This window comes from Engystomops pustulosus, chromosome 4 (genome assembly GCF_040894005.1).
Source record: "Engystomops pustulosus chromosome 4, aEngPut4.maternal, whole genome shotgun sequence".
Taxonomy (NCBI): Eukaryota; Metazoa; Chordata; class Amphibia; order Anura; family Leptodactylidae; genus Engystomops; species Engystomops pustulosus.
In genome coordinates this window covers 132,340,266-132,364,424 of record NC_092414.1, presented here as the reverse complement: position 1 = coordinate 132,364,424, position 24,159 = coordinate 132,340,266, and the positions used below count along the sequence as shown (strand labels likewise).

The 24,159-nt window shown below is 38.8% G+C and overlaps 1 protein-coding gene across 1 annotated transcript in view; it reads right to left on the bottom strand.

Moving 5' to 3' along the window:
• EXOC4 (exocyst complex component 4) overlaps positions 1 to 24,159 on the bottom strand; it is a 261,581-nt gene that overhangs the window by 24,227 nt on the left and 213,195 nt on the right. The window contains exons 15-17 of the mRNA XM_072147478.1: positions 10,644 to 10,785; positions 9,127 to 9,305; positions 3,741 to 3,900 (exon numbers count right to left, since the gene is read on the bottom strand). Of these exons, the coding sequence (XP_072003579.1) occupies positions 3,741 to 3,900; positions 9,127 to 9,305; positions 10,644 to 10,785 (481 nt within the window). The remainder of the gene's footprint in view (positions 1 to 3,740; positions 3,901 to 9,126; positions 9,306 to 10,643; positions 10,786 to 24,159) is intronic.

Below are 24,159 nucleotides of genomic sequence, written 5' to 3'. Positions count from 1 at the left end.
CCATGTGGTGCCACACACAATATCGCAGGGACCCACCAAAAAGAGGTCACCGTGAAGTGGTTGGTGGGCTTGTACACCTTGATCAAAATGTAACTAAGATGCTCCTAGACATTTGATTTCTACAGTCTACGGGTGGTTGCTGAAGGAGAGGGCTGCGAAAATACCAATCCCATATAGACAAGCATGGGAAAGAGCTTTGAACAAATCATTTTCTGAGGAGGACTGGGACAAGGCGGCCATTCTGACTCATAAAATCTCTGTGTCAGCACAAATTCAAGAGACAAACTTTAAAATCATGGCCAGATGGTACCGAACCCCAGCAAAGCTACATAGGATGTTCCCCTCGGTGTCTGACGTTTGCTGGAGATGTGGCCGGGAGCAGGGTTCCATGCTACACGTCTGGTGGTCCTGCCCTGGGGTTCAGGATCTGTGGAAGGGGGTCTTCGCTCTTTACAACAAATTATGGTCAGATACTATTACACCACTCCCAGAGCTTGGGCTGCTGTCTATGTTCCCGGGTTCAATTTCAGCGGCGAAGAAAGGCTTTCTGAGACACTGCATTGCTGCCACTCGCCAAATAATTCCCAGGCTCTGGAAGTCCAGTATGTGCCCAACGAGAGCCCAGTGGGCAGAGGCTCTCAATAACATAATGAGGATGGAAGAAATGAGAGCCATAGAGGGGTTGACGGACTCGCAGTTCGATAAATATACTAAGACTTGGTCCCCCTGGATAGATTTCCGCAGCTCAACGGAATTTGCATCTTGGATAGAGGGGGTATAGGTTAGATAGGAGATATTTTAGGACCAGGCGGACGAATCCTCGCACCCCTTACCTACCCCCCCCTTCCCCCTTTGCTCCCCCTTTTTCTTTTCCTTTTTTCCTTTTCTTCCCCTATTGTGCTCCTTCCCTCCTACCCTCCCTCCACCCCTAATGTGGTTCCCGATATATGTTTGTTCTATGTGAGTAATGTTGTTAATATTGTAGTTATGTTAATCGAGTTATAGTCCTATACGACTTCTTTCTTTGCATCTTGATATAGAGATTGGCCTTTATTACAGCAGTAATATTATGTTTCATGTAACGGCTATTCATTTTTTCTAAATTGTACCTACGGTGTATGTCATTTGTTCTATATACACTATGATACGTATACTGACTTAGTTTGCACTTGTTCCAATGTTAATACTTTGAAAGTTTTTATATGCCATCTTCAATAAAAGTCTATTGAACAGAAAATGTAACTAAGAACCTCGAGTTCGTTATATAATTAGCCTAGCGGAAGTAGATCATTGTATGACGTGTGGATATGCGGCCCAGTTTTTTTTTCTCTCCTCATGTTGGACTAGGGGAAATTATATTGCCGCATAGGGAGTTTGGAAACTGGAAGGGGCATTCATTACATGCTGTGGGGACCATTAAAGTCGTTATGTATGTTATGCTTGTGAGTGAGACAATAGGCGTGTTAAGAAAAAAAGGGGTGGGGGACTTTTTGTCCCTCTTTCTGTAGCCCAAAATTTCAGAGGTATGTGTTAAATAAAGCACAATACTAAAGTCAAATAATGGCCAGAAATAGTGTTACATCCCATGAACACACATTTATGCAAAGTTTATGAAAGGCTGGAGATACTAAAATGTTTTAAACCCTTCATTACTTCCATACGGCTATACATTCTTCTGAACCATGGAACCTTAAAGGGGTTGGCCACTTTACCTTATGTTTTTTATATATAATATGTGTGTAAGTTTGTGTGTGTGTGTGTGTGGGGGGGTATATTAGGTAATTTGTCAATATCTATTAACAGTTTGGCACCACTTTATTGATATGTAAAGTGAAACCTCCTCCCTGACTTTTTTAATAAAAAAGAGCCTTTTTATTTTAAAAAATGTCTTTTTTTAGTTAAAAAAGATAATGTAGTGATATATAGAGACCATAGCATAGAATAGAAAACCAAAGGATGTAGCACAGCCCAAGTATATGTGAGCCGAATACACAAAAGACAAAGTCAAACCAAAGCATAAGAAAAAAGAGTGCATCCAAAAGGCTCATGGGGTAATGCAAAAACAAATATCAAATTTTATTGGTGCAAGACCGACAATCAACAACACTCTTTAAAAACATTTAAAATACATAATGTACATACCAAAACAATAAACAGTGACCTGGTGTAGGTACACCGTAGCTGCCCACTGTCAATCACTGAATAGTGATGTTGTACCTCCCAAGAATTCTCAGCCTAATCATAACACATGAATAAAGTGCCAAAAGTGCTACATGCATGAGAAAATCAACAGTACTCTATGTCTACAAAGCTAGAGAAAACCCACTGTCGTAGCATAAATAAGTCTGAAAGATGCCAAAAAGGGCATACCCCTGAGGAAGTTGCCCTTTTTGGCGAGGAAACGTGTGGGGAGCCCATTGCCTCTGTCCTTACTTACCTCCTTCCACTGCATGCAGGTCTCTCTGTGGTAACTCATCATCTTTATATTTTTTCCCCTTGATTATTGTCACGTTTACCATTGAATTGGCATCTTTCAGACTTATTTATGCTACATGAATGAAAAGGAGAAAAACAAAGAAAACAACCGAAGAGGACGGCGCCTCGTGTGATAACGTTTTTGAACGGTTTCTTTTAGGTGAGTGATAGAGGGTGCTCACCTGGTAGCCACTTGGCTAGTAGCATATATAAGTGTAGGGAACTGAGTTACCCTTGTTGGTGGATCCTTCCCAGGTTACCTCAGCAGCTTCCCAAACGCTCCAAGAACGGTATCCGTTGGAACCGTAAGTACAAGAGTATGGGTAGAAGAAAAGGTTTGGCGCTACGGATGGGTGCGCTTGTAACCCAGAGAGTTTTTACCACAACACAAATTGGTATCTTTGGGCTAGGTAAGTATTTATTGTAAATGGTTAAAATCTGGTTTCAAACATAGGTACCTATGTTTGAAACCAGATTTTAACCATTTACAATAAATACTTACCTAGCCCAAAGATACCAATTTGTGTTGTGGTAAAAACTCTCTGGGTTACAAGCGCACCCATCCGTAGCGCCAAACCTTTTCTTCTACCCATACTCTTATTTATGCTACGACAGTGGGTTTTCTCTAGCTTTGTAGACATAGAGTACTGTTGATTTTCTCATGCATGTAGCACTTTTGGCACTTTATTCATGTGTTATGATTAGGCTGAGAATTCTTGGGAGGTACAACATCACTATTCAGTGATTGACAGTGGGCAGCTACGGTGTACCTACACCAGGTCACTGTTTATTGTTTTGGTATGTACATTATGTATTTTAAATGTTTTTAAAGAGTGTTGTTGATTGTCTGTCTTGCACCAATAAAATTTGATATTTGTGTTTGCATTACCCCATGAGCCTTTTGGATGCACTCTTTTTTCTTATGCTTTGGTCTGATATAGAGACCATAGCAGAGCTGCAAAAATCCAAGAACATTCAGGAACCAATATCTATAAGGATTAGATACAGTTTTGAAAATATACTTCCTCTTCACAATTCATGATACGATGAAAGAGAGGAATAGTAAAAGACACAGTAATGACTAAAAATAAAAATAATAATGGTCTATTATTGCTAGCCTAAACTGATCATGGTGAGCCACCTGTGACACGGCATATAATTAATTAGAATATACACATTTAATTTCTATTTTTGGCCATGTGATTTCAGACCTTGATGGAATCTAGATGTGGTGAATGAAATGAGTAGAAAGGGATATATATCACCTTGCAAAATCCAGATCAGCTTCACGAGACATAGTGATATTTGTAAGGTTTTGCTGAAGCACAAATATATTTCGACACATCTTTTTGATCCCGGATTCGCTGATGCGCTTGAAATACTGGGCTCCATTAATGAGAATGCAGGAAATTAAATGGCCTAAGCCTGTGGAAGACAGAAGGTATAGAAAACAAACATTGTTATTCAACTTTATTACTCAACAAACAACTGAAATACAAAAATGTAGAAAAAAATGTAATATTTTCTATATAAAAAAAAATCCAACAATACATTGTTCCCATTACTGAATCCCTTACCTTATTATAGTGTACATAATGTAAGCGCAGAGTGTGACAGACCCTCCTGTCTGCTTTGAACAGACACCATATTGGCATTTTGATTTCTCCATCTCTGATTTCTGTTATCAAACACATATTACCTCAGCAAAGCATCACATGGGCAGCTTGATACAGTAGAATTTCTATCTGTGAGGAAAACGCTCTGACAATTCTTCTCTTAAGCAACTTTACATAGCTAACACCATGGGGTTAGGAGTAATATAAACTTATCTTATTAACCATCTATTACCCCACAGATGATAAACATGTTTGCTATCTAACAGTCATATATTGCGGTCTTTTGTTTACAGTAGAGGATGAGCAATTGATCATTTAAACGGGTTTTCCCATGTAGACTATTTGTGACAAATCCTCAGGACTTGTGTGTTGGAATTGATGTGGAGATAGTTGTGTGTCTATATGAAGTGAGTTTAGAGGCTTCACTTTACATATCAAGTAAGCAGAGCAGAACTTTTAACAGATGAGCCCTTCAGGCTCATTAGCATAATTGTAAGAGTTGATTTGAGAAGAAAATTGGCCATGGATAACAAATATAAGATGATAATCACAGTCATGGTGCTTGGATCTGTGAGTAAGCGCCTAAGGTTTATCATGCTTGATGTTGATGGTAGATTTCCTTCATAGATAACGACCAGGACCATTAATCTCAAGCATTTAATTTGGGGACTATTGGATATATCCTTTGGGGGATGGGAAGGGGGGCTGAAGTCTGGCCTGCCTCTGTCTAACTACCAGCATGGAGGATCTGGTTTGGTCAGCACAGATCTTGCATATGTATTATGTCTATATGTATTAAAGGATTAATGCAGTATTTCCATTGAATATCACGACATATACTGTTCCTCCACCTACTGATGAGCTTCAAAATGATCAAACGAATGAATTAACATGAATTAGTTGCTTGCTATTTGCATATATACATCTACTCATGAATTAACAGATTAATTCTAGGGATAAATATCTGGATAATATATGTGCAGTCATGATTGTGTAAAACGTTATTCATATTCTGCAATAATAAGTTTAATATGTCATGTGCCACTATTGAATTAATCAGTTATGTATTTGATGGCATTTAGAAGAATAATTTATTCTTTATTTTTTTCTTCTTTTAAAAAAAAATTTGCATTGTTTTTAATTAATAAGTAATTTTGATTATTATCAATAAAAGTTTAGGGCTAGATGAATGTTGGTAAATGACATAAAAACAATAAATTATATTGTAGTAAAATTATTTAGAATTATATTGAAAATTATATTGAATACCTTGTCATTTAATCATGGAAAACTTGCTCTTCTGACTTTAACTGTCCTAGTATGTTCTGTTACAACGACAGAACAATGAACGCACTTAAAAGGGAACCCGTCACCACTATTTTCACAAATACAGGTAGTGACAGGTTCCTATAGAGCTCTAATAACTATTTGACACCCTGCTTGTAGCTAAAAATTATGCCCCTGAGATTCCCATATATTCAACTTTATAGTTTTATTTGGTAACTAAGCATGGCTACATGGAGTCCAGGTGGGCGTGGCCTCCTCGGGCTGAATCCAGCAGCTCCTCCCCATCCCTATCTCTGTATGCTGCTATAATGTCATGTGACCAGGGTGACATCATCACAGGTCCTATAGCTTTTGTAGCATTAGGAACTGTACACTAAGCATATATGTCATGAAATCACAGCATATTTTATCACATGAAATCACAGCAGCCTGCATGGAGAGGAGTAGAAGTCCATGGAGGCTGCTGTGATGGTTTTATGTGGTCAGATATGTACATGGGGTATAGTTTTCATATTAAGTAGCTCAAGGACCTTTGATGATGTCACCCTGGTCACATGACATTAGGTCACGCCCCCCCGTGGACTCGCTCCAAAGCTGCATAGATACCAGGCAAGATTATAACTCTGATTTTATGGGGATCTGAGGGGAACAATTTTTAGCTAAAAGCAGGAGGTCAGATAGTTACTAGGGCTCTATAGGTACCTGCCACTACCTGTATTTGTGAAAATAGTGGTGACGGGTTCCCTTTAAAACAAACATGGAGCACAAAAATGGCTACAAGTTTAAGACTTATTTAGGAAAAATCTATCTCAACTCATCACCAGAATTATCCTTTCTTAATCTAAGTACAGAAGTACAGAGGGTTTTTAAAGAGGAACACTGAACCTAAACTTCATCTCTAGTAGTGATAAATAAAATGAAGGAAATATATCTATACAAGTGAAATTTTGAATGAAAAATTTTAAAAAATTAACGTGCCAATACACGTAAGGGATAGTCTATTTCTTTAACCCCTTCATATGTTCTATTTACACATCTCCCGCGCAAAAAGGACGTCTTCAAAGTGACCAACTTCAAAAGGCTATATCTCCGGATACATGGGGTTTGCAGTGTGCCCCTCTCCAGCCAGTCGGCTGAAGGCACAGTGTAGAAAGAGCTGCAGGAAACAATTAACTTACAGCTTGCAGAGCTGCAAAAGTACATGCACCCTCTGCACTTGTAACTGAACTTGGGGAAAGGGTGATAGAATGACGCTGTACATATTTATAACATATTTTGGTAAAAGTGTATTCAGTTTTACTACTTGTTAAAAAAATGTAATCTATCCAATCCTATCAAGTTCTATCTGATCAAGTTAAAGTCTCATGTCATTAAAAAAAAAAAAAAAAAAAAGAAGTAGATATTGTCTTTTAAAATGAATCTAGCACCAGAATCAAGGATTGTAAACCAAGCAAACTGACACACTGGTGAATGCCCCCTTTGGCAGGACCCACTTTGCCTTAATCCCTTAGGGCGCATTCTTACGACCGTATGGGGGACGTATGTACGGTCGCAAGCACGCGGCCGTACATACGCCCCCCCATAGAAGGCAATGGCCGCATGGAGCAATATGGTCTGCTCCATACACAATGGATCGCTATGTAGAGGGGAGGGGTCATCCCTTCTCCGTGGTACTGAACATATGCCCGCCCAGCTATGGCCCAGCGGGCACACATTCGTGTGAATGTAGCCTTAGTGACCAAGCTCATTTGTACCTTATTTTTTGAAAACCAGCATGTTCCACTTTATCTGTTAATAACTTTGAACGCTTTAACTTACTTGGTTTTGAGTTTGTTTTTCAGTGACATTTTGTACTTCCGTTAGTGTGAAATTTTGGTTTATATACATAGCAGTTATTTATGAAAAAAAGGGGAGTATTTATTTTGTAAAACAAAGTCAAACATAAAAAAGCTACATAAATGGGATATCACAGTAACCGGACTGACCCATAAAACATAAGACGCTCATAAAGGTTAAACAACGGTGTATTGCGCCTCCAAATAGTGTTACTGCAATCCTTGAAGGGTCTAGTTTTAAAAAAAGGTCCACTCTTTGGAGGTTTTTACTGCCCTACTATATAAGGGGATCAGCCTATGGGACATAGAACCTCAAATCTGTTCCAGCAAAAATCTGCCAATAGACGCTCCTTCCCTTCCGAGCCTCACTGTGCGCCCATACAGAAGTTTGTGATAACATGTGGGATATTGCCATTATTTCTTTAAACCTTTTCAAAAATAAAAATTTAAGGGCCAAGGTTTTTTTGGAATGGAAAGATTTTCACTTACAGAAGCCAATGTAAACACTTTCTATAAAACATCTGTGGTGGTAAAAAGCTCAATAGAAACCCTGATAAATTCTCTGGGTGGTGCATTTTCTAAAATAGGATCATTTCACTGTTCTTGTAGCTCAAGAATTTTTCAAATGTGTAACGTCACCTGAAAACAGAATCCTCAAATTCTGTCCTCCTTTTGGATGGATGGAGCTCAATGGCTCTGTCCGTTCTGCGCTCTGCTGTGGGCGCCTAAAGTAATATACATTCACATGTACATTCAAATTTTATATGTGTTTTCTCATTTTATCCTGCACGAACGTGTACATTATAGAAGAAAATAATAATTTTATTGTCAAAATTTTAAAATTCTAAATAGAACCTCAATTTTGTTTTAATTCTTGTGAGAAGCTTAAAGGGGTTGTCAATATTTGATATGGTTTGTGTAATTAAAAGTTATCCAATTTTCCAAAATACTTTCTGTGTCAATTCCTTAGGGTTTTCAAGATCTCTGCTTGCTGTCCTGCTATGGAAAGCTTCTTTGTTTACTTCCAGTGAATATAATCTGTCCACGTGATGTGATCCATCAGATGAACTGATTTTTATTCACTGGAAATAAAAATATAGGCTTTTATAGCAGGACAGCAAGCAGATATCTAGAAAATATCTAGAATTAATACAGAAATTATATTGGAAAACTTCCAACTTTTCCTTATACAAACCATATCAAATATTTGCTGAGAGTGGACAACCCCTTTAAAGTGTTAATAAGCTTATCAAAGGCTGTTTTGAATAGTTTGAGGGGTGCAGGTGACAAAAATGGGACAATTTGTGGGGAATTTCTAATAAATAGAACTTGGAAAACCCTTATGAAGATGAATCGTCCTCAAAAAAATTGAAATCTGAAATTCACTTAAAAATTTGGTGGCTCGCTGTTCAAACTGTAAGCCTCCTAACGTCCTAATAAAATAAATTAACGTATAAAAAAATGATGTCAGCACAAAGCAGACATATGATTTATGTTAGTTAGCAACCGACTGGGGCTGTTAGACTGACTGTATGATGAGCATAACATTTAGAAATCACAAAATCTTACATTTTTGTTTAAAATTTTTGCCAAATTTCCTTTTTTTAAAAATAAGTGCAAAAAAACTTAAACTAAAATATAGCATTTATGTGAAGTAATGTAATGTCATGAGAAAAAAGAAGTCTGAAAATAAACTCGGTAAGATAAAGCATTCCACAGTTATAACTACATATCGCGATGCAGATTTTAAAAATCGGACAGTGTCCTAAAGGTGAAAATGAGCTTGGTCCTTAAAGGGGTTAAAGAAGCACATAACAGAACTGCAAAAATTGAGGTGAACATTCAGGTATCAATGATCCTCGGGTTAATTTGGATTAATTTGGTTGAAAGACCAAGTGAAACAAGATATATACCTTCAAAAATGTACTGGTACTTGTGCTGCTGTATACTGGCACCCATCGCCTCTTCTATTCCACTTATGTCCTTGTTCAGCCTCACAATGAGAGGGTCATAATCCATGCTTTCCACATTAGCGACTATTGCATAGTTTCCTTGTTTTGCCAAGGGAATTAGATAATGGAAGCAATGAATTCTGAGAATTAAACAAAAATAAATAAATACATTCCTACTTTGTGACACTTGTCAAATTGTAACATTTTACAAGTTCTCTCAAACCTCATTTTTGAAATGAAAAACATTATGCTTAAATGTTATAAACTATGTTAGCACCAAAATAACATAATCTTTGTAGCACAGAATTAGGGTCAGATAATGTTGTGAAGCTTAAGGGAAATTTCATTTCTTGGCGCTTTTAAGGACACAGTGCCGCAGGTCACATTTTCTATAACCTCAGTCATGTCATTGAGACAGATTTTAATTTACCTGCATGGAGTTTCTCAAAGATCACCTGGAAAATAAAGCTCGTGATTGATGCCTTCAATGTGCACTCTGTTAATTCCTAGCACAGAGAACGAAAACTCTCTTATGAAAGTCTGACCCCGTGGGTCGCACACAAAATGTCAAATGCCTCTCAGCCTGGCACGTTACACATAGGTTTGCAGACGCTTCCCTCTATGAACTTTTCAGAGACCTCCCTATTATAGAAAACTTGTAATAGAAATGTTTTGGGCAAGATTGCAGCAAACCGGAGCTTAACTTGCTCTGACTGCAACCTTTTCCCGAAATAGTCAAGAAATATAAAGCTGCAGAAAATTTCTGCTTCCACATAGACAACAGCATAAAATATCAATTGTAAAGTTCTAAACACTACAAACTCCACTAGATTAGTCATTATATAAACCTAGTCCAACTTCCTCCTCATTTACATAATTAAATGACAATGCATCAACCCCATTGATTATAAAGGCAGAGAAGCTTACCATATGGAAAGCCTGCATTGAGCTGATTTTGTAATATAGATGGAAAGTTTTCCTACAAATGATACTTACTCCTTATCCATTGGTTTACAAAAGTGCTACAATTGGACCTTGCAAGTTCCAGAGTGCTCCAAATGAAACAATTCTCTATTGTACAAGCCCAACTAGCTCATTTACTTCTGTGGGACTTCTGGGACATCTCTCACAGTCCCACAGAAGTGAATGGAGAGTTTGTTAAGTACACGATTAACTGATCTTCCAATACAGGTCTCTTGTTGGGCACAAATGGATTGGCAACAACAAAAAATGCAACAAAGATCATAAAAATCAAACAGTGTAGATAAACTTTATTTATTAACACTTTATCCTGCATTATGAGAACTTTATCCTTAGGGCAGACTACATTTCATATGATATGGACTCAAAGAGGTTTCAAGATATTTACAAGTGCAAAATATTCAAGACAGAGAACAATTTTCAGATGGGAATGACTACACAAAACTGGCTCATGCAGCAGGGCAAGGTTATCAAGCACACCAGCAATGCAAACCTACCTGACTTCCAAATGCAAAACAAGCAGACAACGGTCAGACATGTCCTGGAAAGAATTAGCCAGTTCATTCAGAGTCTGCAATATTATTTCAGACACAGCAGGAATGTCCACACTGCTAAGACTGTCAGCACCAGGAGACATGGCTACAAAGAAGAGAGAGAAAAACGTATCTGATTATAACGCTCTTAATAACAGATGGGCAGGATGTCATGGGATTCCATTTACAGATATTAGTGGACAAACATTGGTGAAGATTTATTACTAACATCTAAACTTCAAACATTAAAAAAGAAATTACAGAAGGCCACAGCCTTTTCACAAGAAAATATGCCTTTTGCTGTACAAGTTGATAAATGTGGACAAGGTATTGGAGCATGTTAGTCTATTTTCATTATCTGAAACAGTTTGTTACAAATTTGTTACGCACAAAATAAGCCCTCACACAGCTCTGTCACAGAAAAATGAAAAAGTTATGAAATTTTTGAAGGTGGAGAGTGAGAAATGAGAGAAAAAACCCTGCGTCCTTAAGGGGTTAAAAGGGAACCTGTCACCAGGAACAGGCACAATAAACCTTACTCAACCCCTCCCACTGTGCCTTTGTTGAAATGAGCAGGCATCCCAACTTATATCTTCCACCTCCCACCATTTAAATCATTCCCCAAACTTTTTCTGTCTTTGTCTATGTTGGCTGTGCTTATTGCCCGGTGTGTGAAATGGTGAAAAGATCTGCAGTTTTCCACACAGTGCTCACTGCTAAATACACCATGCAGTGGGAGGGAGAGCATTCCAGTAAGGAGAGGAATTGGACAGGGAAAGGACTTCCTGTCTTCTCAAGGTGAGATCTGTCAGTCAAAAGAAGGCGTGGTTCACTGGCAGCCTGAAGAAAGCATGACTCTTCTCTTCAGAAGCTGACTCATCTCTACTCATTTGCATATCAGAAAATGTCAGTAATTGTGGTATAGTGTCTCAGTGGCAGATAATTTTAGGGGGAGGACTTTTAACCCTTTACCAGTAGGTAGTACTGGTGGGAAGGGTAAAAAGGCCTTATTTAAACTGGCTAAAATAGGAGTACTCTTTACTACCAATCCTTGTTAAATTCACCATTGGTTTATGCTTCTGGTGTATTTTGAGACAGAAAATCCAAACTCATCCAATCACTGGCAGCCATGTTAACCTACGTCATTCTGTCACTGACTCAGAAGGCATTTTTATATCATTTTCTTTCATGCTTTGATCACCACAAATAAGACACCTAGCAGCATTTTAGGTTAATTTGTTTGGCAGATAGTGGATAGGGAAATACAGTTTTTTTTTGTGGGAGCACTAGTGCTAGGCTCTAGTAAATACTGCAACGTTCACCATTTTCATGTATAACATACAAATACATTTTTCTATCATATAGCTTCTTTTATTTGAAATAGTTGGATTCATCTGAAAGTGAATCTTAGATTTAGATTTTAGAGGTTTAGGGATTTCAATAGGATTGACAAGACAGACAAGATGGCTGTAGTTAGTGGTATGCTGGAAAAAGTGTTCTGTAATTGGACAATAGTACAAGTGAAGGCAAACTGTTGGGAAGGCAAAAGAAAAAAGTTAATCTGAGAACTCAGAGTAAACTATTGTCAAATACGCAAAAGAAGCAAATGTTTGTTTTTAATTATCGCTGTGTTTGAGGCAAACTTTACACAGGACCATTTTCTGATTTCCAGCAGTATGTGATTTATAATTCATTTATCATGTTTTAATAATAATTAGGTTTGTAAGAAAAGATGAAGAGCATGTACAGAGAAGCCACAGGCACTCAATGTGTCAGCTCTCACCATTCGAGATTGGGAAAAGTAAACCTCAGTTATTTGATTTGGGCTTTTTCCTTTCCTTTTATATGCTGCACTGTCATCATGTCAAAGATGGGAGAAATAAAGTGACAAGAGGACAAATGGGGGGAAAAACTAATTTTGTGTACACTCAGGCTATTAGTTAGGGGTTTTCATGAAAACGCGGAGGGGTGAGACACCTGGAAGCTATATGACATATGACAAACAGCTGATCATAATCAACGCAATCAAATTATGTTGACCATAATATATAGATTATAAAATACAGATCAATATCCTTTACTCAAAGGACATAGGTGTAAAATTAGACCTTTCTAATTGCGCAAAGAAGATCCTTTCCCCGAAGACGTCCTTCAAGATCTTACATTAGTTCATAGCAAGGGCATTCATTTTCTCTTCTTTGTGCAGGGACATGTATCTCAAAGTATGGCCCTGCCTCATCCCAATCCTTTACTGAAGTGGCCCCATTGTACAGCATCCTCAGTTCTAAACAGAAATATTGTAAATGATAGCTTACTGACAAATAAAGACTTTTCTCAGAGAATGTCATTAAATTTGGAATATGTGGCTCAACACACTATGCTGCTGCCTTTGCTATTATGAGTTTGGAGTTCTGATCTCACCTGAGACACACCGGGGGGGGGGGGGGGGGGGGGGTATTTATATGCACCGGCAAATGATGAAAGGCACGGTGGATGCATTAAGACCTCTGCATGAATATGTCGGAAAAACTCTGCCTGGCTAGATTTACGTAAAAACCTACAGACCTGTAGAGTCGTGAATGTTATCCAGGTTTTAAGAAAGTGTGCAGACATGGGAGAGAAATGCCCCATGCTGCCACACTTATCACACAGCCGCTTCACACCCCCTCCATACCATGTGGCGTAGCTGCAAAAATAATCTCAATTTTTGCAAGAAAAGAAGCATTTCATTCCATTTGAAACTTTCTGTAAACAAAGTAGAGGCTCCAAAACATAGGTGAGATGTCAAAAGGTTTTATTAAATCAATAAAGCAAGTGTGACTGCATTACAACCTAACATTTAATCATAACCACTTAAAAAATTGGTCAACCAACACAAAACGATTTGTTCCCTTATATTGTGCCTATATAAATACAGCTTTCTGACAGATGTACAAGGAGCGGTATTACCATACATCAAACACAATAGTACTATTCCTGTGGGTAACTAGACCTACATTCAGATTTTCCAAACTAGAAGATTCTTATGACAGACATAAAGGAAAGGACTAACCACCATATAGAATGGTTTTGTGTATGTACCCAAGGGACAATTGGTGCTCAAAACCAAAGTAAAGTTGGAGCAGCCTATTTGTCCTCATACCCACCTTTACAAGGGCAGTGCCCAGTATCATATATGTTTCTGGTGTACCAATATGGTATGGTAAGATGCTATAAAAAAAAATGTACCTGTGTGAAGAAAATTTCCCATAACTTCACATAAACTTCCCATCCCTTGGATACGACCAACCCTGCTCCTTTGCAACGGTGGCCAGACACATGCTACTGACCACCAGAATTCAGCATTAGCTACCACAGGGTGGCTGGGGGACATTCAGTAACTACCAGCCATTTTATATGAAAAAACTAATTGTTAATTTGTGCAGTCACTCCAGCAGAGGTGGACGTGTCCAAGGAAAACAATCTAATTTCTAATGGACAACATGGCTACATTCATAGGAAATTATATTCACACATGTACATTTATTGTAATAACATAGTAGAAAAATGTTAAAAAATATGTATATGGATTATGAATTCAATTAAATGTCAATGACCAGATGGGAATATTCCTTTTAAGTTATAGCTTGCTATCATTATAATTGTTGTGTGACACTTATTTTAAAGCTGAACAAGTTATGATTTATGGAGTTTTTCTTTTTAAATGTTTTAACTGCAGTCTTCCTCTGTACTAAACCTAGGATTTCTCATCCATACAATGAGTAAGGAAAACTCTCGTATTGAGTGGGATTTTTATTAATTTTGTGCATTCACTGTGGCACTTTTAATACACGAAAAGGAGACACAATGTACAAAAATACTGTACTGTACTCATATTTAAAAAAATCTGCTTTGCAGAGAAAGTCTATGAACTCATCTGCTATGGACATCTGCTTCTTCTACGAGCCCCAGAGTAAAGAACACAATGTAACTTGTCCACCTAGATGACTGCTGATTGTAATACATTTACTGGAATACAGACATCACCTGGTAGAAACTACAGGTCTTGCTGATGACTTGCATGTTTAACATACTGTCACAGGAGGCTGAAACATAATGAAATATGGAAGTAAAGTAGCATATGCGGGAGATTGTTTTCCATAAGAGCAGTGATAAGCAGCACCCACCATGACTTCAGTAAACAGTGATGATGGAGAGAGTTCAGACTGTCACCCATGATAAAGAGCCCACTAAACACTCTATTAGTTTTTCATTTGCTGAATTAATGTTCTTTACGGGCCTCGTGCGCCGGCTGCTTAATGAATTGTCTCGTTAAAGCCGCCTGCGGTGCTGTTGGGCTCCCTACACTCCAAGGCATAAATTCAGACGAGAAATGAGCCACCGTAAAGAGGACATAACTCCTCTGGAAAAGGGTTTTGTTCTTCAGCATGTGTGCAGCCTTGGGAAAACCAAGAAAAAACACACAGAGGAATTTCTGACACCAAGCTTGCCATTACTAGGCGTACATCTACATAATGTACCAGGAGATCGCTTCTCTGAAATATGGGTCAATCTTTTCTATACAAGAACAACTTTCATCCCCTTTAACATCTCCATCACATTTATAGTGAAACACCACAAGATAATGAATCTGTTTCATTTATAAAGTTTTACCATAAAATTTTGCAATAAACAAAGCTGATTATCAGCAACATTATACATAAATAAAATAATAAAAAAAATTATACATCATCAGTAACTGTTAAGATAATTGCAAGAGGTGTATCCTAAAAATGTCCTGGTCTTGAAAAACTTTTCGTTTTCTAAACTGCATCTAAGGTTGGGTACAAATCACGTTTATCTGCATCCGCCTGACAGACATGTTTTTGACTGAAAACGTGTGGTACGGTGTATTCATTCATTCATGGACATGACGATTGCCAAAACAGTGTATGTTTGTTGTCATCTGTATTAGGGCTGCTGCTTTTTCCATGTCCTTATTGAAAATGTATGAAAAAAGTATATACATCTATATATACACACTCACCGGCCACTTTATTAGGTACACCATGCTAGTAACGGGTTGGACCCCCTTTTGCCTTCAGAACTGCCTCAATTCTTCGTGGCATAGATTCAACAAGGTGCTGGAAGCATTCCTCAGAGATTTTGGTCCATATTGACATGACGGCATCACACAGTTGCCGCAGATTTGTCGGCTGCACATCCATGATGCGAATCTCCCGTTCCACCACATCCCAAAGATGCTCTATTGGATTGAGATCTGGTGACTGTGGAGGCCATTTGAGTACAGTGAACTCATTGTCATGTTCAAGAAACCAGTCTGAGATGATTCCAGCTTTATGACATGGCGCATTATCCTGCTGAAAGTAGCCATCAGATGTTGGGTACATTGTGGTCATAAAGGGATGGATATGGTCAGCAACAATACTCAGGTAGGCTGTGGCATTGCAACGATGCTCAATTGGTACCAAGGGGCCCAAAGAGTGCCAAGAAAATATTCCCCACACCATGACACCACCACCACCAGCCTGAACCGTTGATACAAGGCAGGATGCTTTCATGTTGTTGACGCCAAATTCTGACCCTACCATCCGAATGTCGCAGCAGAAATCGAGACTCATCAGACCAGGCAACGTTTTTCCAATCTTCTACTGTCCAATTTCGATGAGCTTGTGCAAATTGTAGCCTCAGTTTCCTGTTCTTAGCTGAAAGGAGTGGCACCCGGTGTGGTCTTCTGCTGCTGTAGCCCATCTGCCTCAAAGTTCGATGTACCGTGCGTTCAGAGATGCTCTTCTGCCTACCTTGGTTGTAACGGGTGGCGATTTGAGTCACTGCTGCCTTTCTATCAGCTCGAACCAGTCTGCCCATTCTCCTCTGACCTCTGGCATCAACAAGGCATTTCCGCCCACAGAACTGCCGCTCACTGGATGTTTTTTCTTTTTCGGACCATTCTCTGTAAACCCTAGAGATGGTTGTGCATGAAAATCCCAGTAGATCAGCAGTTTCTTAAATACTCAGACCAGCCCTTCTGTTACCAACAACCATGCCACGTTCAAAGGCACTCAAATCACCTTTCTTCCCCATACTGATGCTCGTTTTGAACTGCAGGAGATTGTCTTGACCATGTCTACATGCCTAAATGCACTGAGTTGCCGCCATGTGATTGGCTGATTAGAAATTAAGTGTTAACGAGCAGTTGGACAGTTGTACCTAATAAAGTGGCCGGTGAGTGTGTAATTAATATATATATATATTTTTTTTTTATTTTTTTTTTGGGTTGTTTTTTTTTTTTTTTTTTTTAACATTGGTGTCTATGGATCACGTATGCAGAAAGTGCTCAAGCGTATGCATCAATCTGTTTTCATACCCATTTTTGGATCTTAAAATTCTCCATCTTATTAAGGACACATAGGAATGGCTTCAGAAGGTGCAGGAAGTGGAAGTGAAAAAGAAATGTATGTTTTTAAAGTGTAGAAACGGATTCAAACGGATGTGGTGTATACAAGGTTTATGTCAAACGTAGACGGAAGCCACAAAATGCATCTGTTTTTGTCAATTTTTAAACATACAGGCGGTCCCTTACTTAAGAACACCCGACTTACATACGACCCATAGTTACAAACGGATCCCTGGATGTTGGGAATTTACTGTACTTTTGCCTTAGGCTACAATAAACAGCTATACCAGTTATCACTGGTGTCTGCAACTAATATTTATTGTTATTCCTGGTTCTAATGACAATCCAACATTTTTTAAATCCAATTGTCATAGAGAAAAAAAAAGTTTGGCTTGTGTTACAATTATAAAGTATACAGTTCCGACTTACATACAAATTCAACTTAAGAACAAAGCTACAGAACCTATCTTGTACGTAACCCGGGGACTGCCTGTATATGTTTCAGCATACATAAGGCGAATGCAAAAAACATGCTTTGAACCCAGCTTTAATAACTACTTTATTTTCCATCTCGGTTTATGTTCATGTAAGACCTACAGCATTCTTCACTCAATTACATAGAGTTACAAAAATCATTCCTAAAGCGAAAAATACCATAGTTTTGAGACATATCATGTTATTCAATGAAAAACACATACAGATAAAACTCTGCATAGACGTCAAAACAGAAATGAGAAAAAAAAATAAAAAATGCTGCTTTTGGCAAAACAAGATGTTTATTTCAGCTCTTTATAATTTGTTGACCAAAGTGAGAATGTTCTGCATCTATTACATGAGGATGGATTTTATGGAAATTCACAAGACTTTTTTCTTATTCTTTGCTACGCAATTAATAATAACATTGCACTTCTAAAAAAAAGTCATAAGAAAAGTATAAGCTGCATCCATTCATTATTAATGTGTTTTGTAGTTTTCAAATGTTAATTGTAAAAAAGAAATATAATACCACTGAGTGTTTAATGGTCTGTGACTTACACCACATCAGTTCACAGATAAGGGATCCCTTTAATTAGTATGCTGCATATTTGTACCAGTCACAAAAAAATTGCATACACTTAACCCTTGCAGTGGTTTGCACTGTACTTTTGAAATAGTAATGACATTAACAAAGAGGGCACTGCATCTTGACTCGCTAGTCACTGTGCACAACTTGGTGTAACTTTGGACAGATCTGTGCCTTGGGCAGTTCCTTAGACCACATGATTCTCATGTGCTCTGACATGCACTGTGAGCTATGATGTCTCATACAGACAGGTCTGTGCCTTTCCTAATCATGTCCAATAAGAGTAATTAAACACAGCTGGTCTCCAACGAAGGAGTAGAACTATCTCATTGATAAATAAGAAACATAAGCCTTTAAAAATAATGGTAGAACTAGTACAGACATTTAATAGTAGTATGGTAAAATGAATAGAACACGGCGCCAATATCCTGTAGTGATGCTGCCATCTACAATGAAGACACAATGAAGAGGAGGCAGTGACATGGACACTGTGGCCCTTCAAAGCAGTGAAGACACAAAGTTGGCTGCCACAGATCTGATATTGCTAGCTTACTCTAATGATAGTTCTTTGGTATTAAGAACTTGTGAAGCTAAAATAAAAAGAAAAGAAATGTTTCTCTCAACAGAATGGTAACAAAATGCTAAGTTCATTATTACTATAGTTTATGTTCTATAAAACATGTACTGTCATAGGAAAAAGAATGTAAATCCTCTTTGAATACTATGGGGCACATTTACTTACCTGGTCCAGTCGCGATCCTGCGAGGATTCGGGTCTGCCGGGATTCACTAAGGTCCGTGCACCCGATATCCAGGAGATGTCGCTGCTGCGCCGAGGTCCCCCGGAGTTCACCTTCTTCTTCCAGGTGCATGTAAGTGCTGATCTTGCAACACAAATTCTTTTTTAAATTCTGCGTTTTTTCCGAATCCGTCGGGTTGTCTGACGGCCATGTCCCCCCATTTCTGTCGTGTGAAAGCTGGCGCTGATGCGGCAAAATCCGATCGCGTGCGCCAAAAACCCGGGGCAATTCGTCGCAAATCGGAAATCGTCTGGAAACCACATGAAAGTCCGCGATTCGGACCCTTAGTAAATGAGCCCCTATCCCTAAAAGGTCTCAAAATTAGGCAAAAACTAATTCCACAGTTTTATTGTTTATTTACCAATAGGGGCCCTGTTCCTTCTGTCTCTCTCCTTAGCTCCCGCAATCATGCTTGGTTGCGCAGTTAAGGGGTTAAACTGCCAGGCAAAGGAGAGAGCTCCCTGCTGCGGATCGCACTGGCACACTGAAAGTGCCAGCACAATCCAAAGGACAAAGTAGATTGTCCAAATACGGCAACGGCTTGCTAATTAGGACAATCTATTTCATCCTATGGCATCAACCATTTCAGTGAGTTACTGTGTTTATGTAACCCGCGTGCACCCACTTTTCATTTTTGTTTACCCATTGTCTGTTTTGATAGTACTTCTTGGATCTTTTCTTACTGTGTGTTTATGTGTGGAGAGATGGCTTTCTGAAACCCCAATTTATCACTACAAGTGGGATGCTGGTGGGCACCTGGCTTTCCCAATTGTGCTTGAGTCTTTTTCCTTCCCGCAAGCTAGGGAGCTTTCTGCTACAGTATTTAGGCCAAGCCAAAAGCTACTACTTGCAGTTCATAGAATAATCCTATGGTCCCCTTCCCCTGACAGAAACATATGACACAGAGGACTAAGTTTACTCTGCAACCCTAAATACTCAAATCCACTTGCTTAGGGGTCCCTGGATTGAGGATTTCCCACTAACAGTACATTTCTGTGGAAAGTACACCTAATGAATACTCTCACACTTTTTCACGTTTCAGCTTCCGTTTCTTCCACTTGGAACATGTCGCCAGCTAATATTTACATTTCTGTTGACAGGTTCCCATTAAAGGGAGCCCGTCATCAACAACAGGCACTATAAACCTTACTAACCCCCTCCCCCCCCCCCACACACACACACTGTGCCTTTGTTGAAAAGTGCAGGTGTCTTAGATTAATTCTGCTCCCTTCAAACTAAATTTTTCTCCAAACTCCAGTGGGTGGAGCCAACCTATGTCTAGGTTGGCTCCACCCACTGGTGCATGACTCCTCCCATCGCAGGTGCATGATAAGGCAAGAAGATATGCAGTTTCCCACACAGTGCTCACTGCTAAATTCAGAGGACTTCTTGTCAGCTCTGACAGAGATTTGAAGAGACGCATTGCTGTCAATCAAAAGAGGGAGGAGTGGTTTACTAGCAGCCTGGAGAAACCGGGACTCTTCTCTACTCATTTACTGTGCCACAGTGTCAGATAATTTTCAGTGATATGGAAAGACATTTAACCCTTTACCAGCAGGTGTGAGGGGTAAATTTCTTTAAAGTGGTTGTCTGAAGGCTCAAATATTTCTTTCTTCCAAAAATAGGAATTAACAATATTGCAACTAAGCTCCATTCATTTCCATACAGCTGTGCTGCAATACCAACACAAACCATGTCAGGTTGTGGTGCTGTTTCTGAAGAACTACTTTAAATGTCCGTGTTTGATTCAGTGAAGGTAATTTTGAAGCTCCTTCTACCTCAAGGAGTGGCCATGCACATAATTTATGATGAGGTGCACACCTAGTCTTCAAGTGACATTCTCATGTTTCATATTTATGACATACCCAAAGAATGTGCCATTAATATAGATACATTTATAGGACCTACCTCTACCTCAAAAACAGGGGCCAGAACATAAATATTAAACATGAAAATACGCCTTTATAGTATCTCTTTCCTGAGCTATCCCTGCGCTGAGCAGCATAAAGACTGGTGTACAAACCACTGGTCATGATAAATCCCTCACCAACTGCATCTGCATGTTGGTTTACCTTTTGCTGCATAACAACAAGATGGCATCTGTCATCTGCGTTTACTTCATTCTAAGACCTTTTCGAATAAACCCACAGGATGAGATTTATCAGTGCTTCTAGACACGGTTTTATGAAATAATCACAATTTCCTGCGCACTGCACGCCACTGCGCCAACTACACAACATGTGGGAATGTATAGGGCGTGAAGAGGTGTGGCCACCAGCGGAGTGAGCTGGCATGGGTTGTTCCTGCCCTGTGCCTGCACACTTTTTAAGAAACTGCAAACATTCACAGGTGAATGTAAGAAGGCTTTTATGCAAAACTACGCCAATGTAGAGCCTGGTGTGACTTTGCCTGGCAGTGTGGCCGCCGGATGGATACATCAAAAAGTCTAAGCCTCTTGATGTATTCGCTCCAATGGGAAGGAGGGGGGGGGATGTGCTGATGTATGATAAACTCCCCCCATAGAATGCAATACATATTTTATTTTTAAGGCTATGCTTACTGTGAAACTGCTTTTTCCAAGGTTCTTAATGATTGTAAGGCTTACAAGATCTTACTGTAAGTTAAATAATTTTTTGGGATATAACGCTTTATTTCTAGAAAAGGATGCTTAGGATGCCTCATTTCTTGATCTGTGCTTTACAGGCTACATCCAGGACTTGATACAGAATTCACACATAATATTTGACAGGAGCGGTTCCATGTCCTAATTCACTAGTGTGACAATACCCATAATCCCTAAATATAACGGTTATAAAAGGCAGGTGAGTTTTTATTTCTTTAAAATACAAAAAGGAAGAAAATGACTTGTCGCACCTGACCGCTTCGGTAATACAAAATCCAATTGTGAGTGAGGGGAGATAAGAGGAAAGAAATGGAAGGGCCATCACATCAGCAAACACTAAGTAATGAACAGGGCTTCCACTGTCTGCCATGATAAAACACTCCATTAGCCGCGCTGCTTTTAAATGAGTGATAATTGTGGCACCACAGCAGTGGAGGGTGATTGAATTTTTATCTCTAGCCTGGCGTCTTGACAAGCTGACCATGAGGCAAAGATGTCCCCAGTGTACAACATTATACACAGTGTGTGTCCTTTCCTATTTCCACGGTGGGGAACACTTCTGCAAACACTGCACCAATTAACACATTAACAGCACAATACAAAGCAGCCTAAAGTGATCTATGACAGGAAAAAACGGATTGTCTCCTTGGTATTTTAGATATGGGCTATGTTTGCCTGAATCAGCAGGATGTAAAAGGCAAAATCCTAACAAGAAAGTAAGAGAGAGACAGTAAATCAGCATTTGAAGCGGCCTTTTTAAATGTAATGACATCACTAAAAAAACTGCAACATTTTGTACATCAAATTTCTAGATGAGGCAAGGTTGGTCATGGTGCCTGGATCTATAAGTGTCTCTGGTTTATCATGCTTGATATTGATGGTAGATTTTCTTAAAACGGGGATAGAAGCTGGTGACACTACTACCCCTTCAGGTAAGGTATGAAAATTCCGTCTTATGTGAAATCTCAGCCATTTACCTAGAAATCTTGTGCAGAAGAGCTGTCATTTTGTGCCTTTATCTTTTGCTGTATGGCACCTAGAACCATGGTTTGCTATCATATTAAAGGCTTTCTGTGACATGTAATCACAAGCTGGGAATGTAATCTGCAGATAAAGATCTGACTTTATACTATGTCTTTAACTCCCTGTATCTTAAGTTGTGTAGTTCACAGAATCAAAAGCCTGCTGCCATTTTAAAGATGAGATTCTCATATGTAATATGATAATAACAAGAAAGCATGCTAGAAAGGATACCCTGAGGGGATTGGTAATTTAGTGGGGGAGAAGGTAGTGAAAGCTACCCTTTAGGGTAGAGCTAGAAAGAAGGAATTGCAAAGTATGGCTTGTTTTCAAAACAGAGTGCTTTAAAAGAGGAATTCCCATGAAAACAAAATTATTACATATACTCTGGATAACAAAATAACACATTTTCTAATTCAACATTATTTGACCATAAACTCCAGACTATTGTTGGGCAGATTCCTCTCTCATGAATAGCTTCTCTTGTACTGTATGGGGAGGGGCAGGAGTCAGAGAGCACAACAGACATAGGCACTTCCTGTCCAACAGCAGTGTGCAGAGGAGACAGCACTACAGACAAATTAAAGTCTCAATCCAAGGGGGGGGGGGCATAGCAGTGATGACTGTGTTTTAATGATTAGGTGAAGTAGCAAAAATTAGTGTGCCATTGTGTCTTATATCTACATCATGACTCTAATCTGTCTCATATTTCTTCTTCTATGTGTCAGATATAAGTAGAATAAAGTGTAGGTAAACCCTGTATCCTGATAACCTAAGCACAATGTCAGCACAAAGCATCTCATGGCACCGAGAAATCATGAAGTGTCTGATTAAAAAGTACCTGCCCACACTGCTGAATCTTAAACTGACCATCAATGAGTTAAAGGAATAAAATAGCAATAAAACTGCTTAAAATTGCAGAGAAAGGGGTTAAAAATTATCTTTATTGTGTAAACATTACTAGGGGATTAAAAATTGAGAACTTTCTTTTATGGGCAACCCCCTTTAAGAGGTCAATAGTTCACTGCATCTCCCAGTTGCTAAAGTAATGTTGCCCACTATAATTTATTAAGAAAAAAAACTTATGTTACATTCCATGTGGCACAATAATTCTGGGTGTATGTGTACAGGGACGCTGTGTCATAGGTGTACAAAAGCCTGGCTACAGCTCTGTATTTAAGAATAAAATCATTTAGTAATATAGAGCCATTATCATTATTCTTGTCACCTTAAACCTGTATAGGTGGCTAGAGCAGCAGTGTGCATCTGGCCCTGTCTTCAATGCTTCATTGCACCTCATCAAATATTCCATTTTTATCTTCAAATGGCTGACCCCCATTGAGTGATTACGGATTTAAAGATTTCTTTGGGTTCAGACATCATAACCTTAACTTTCTACAAAGTAGTAAATAATTCTTGCTGAATAAAGATCAGCAGAGTCCATGTAGGGAGCAGTACCGTGCAAAACCTCTCAGTAAGCTACATTAGACTAATGACCAGTGAAAAGACAGAGGGAACTACTGCTTAGTAATCTTTAATAAAGAAAAAAAAAGACTAAAATAAGCAACTAATTGCCAT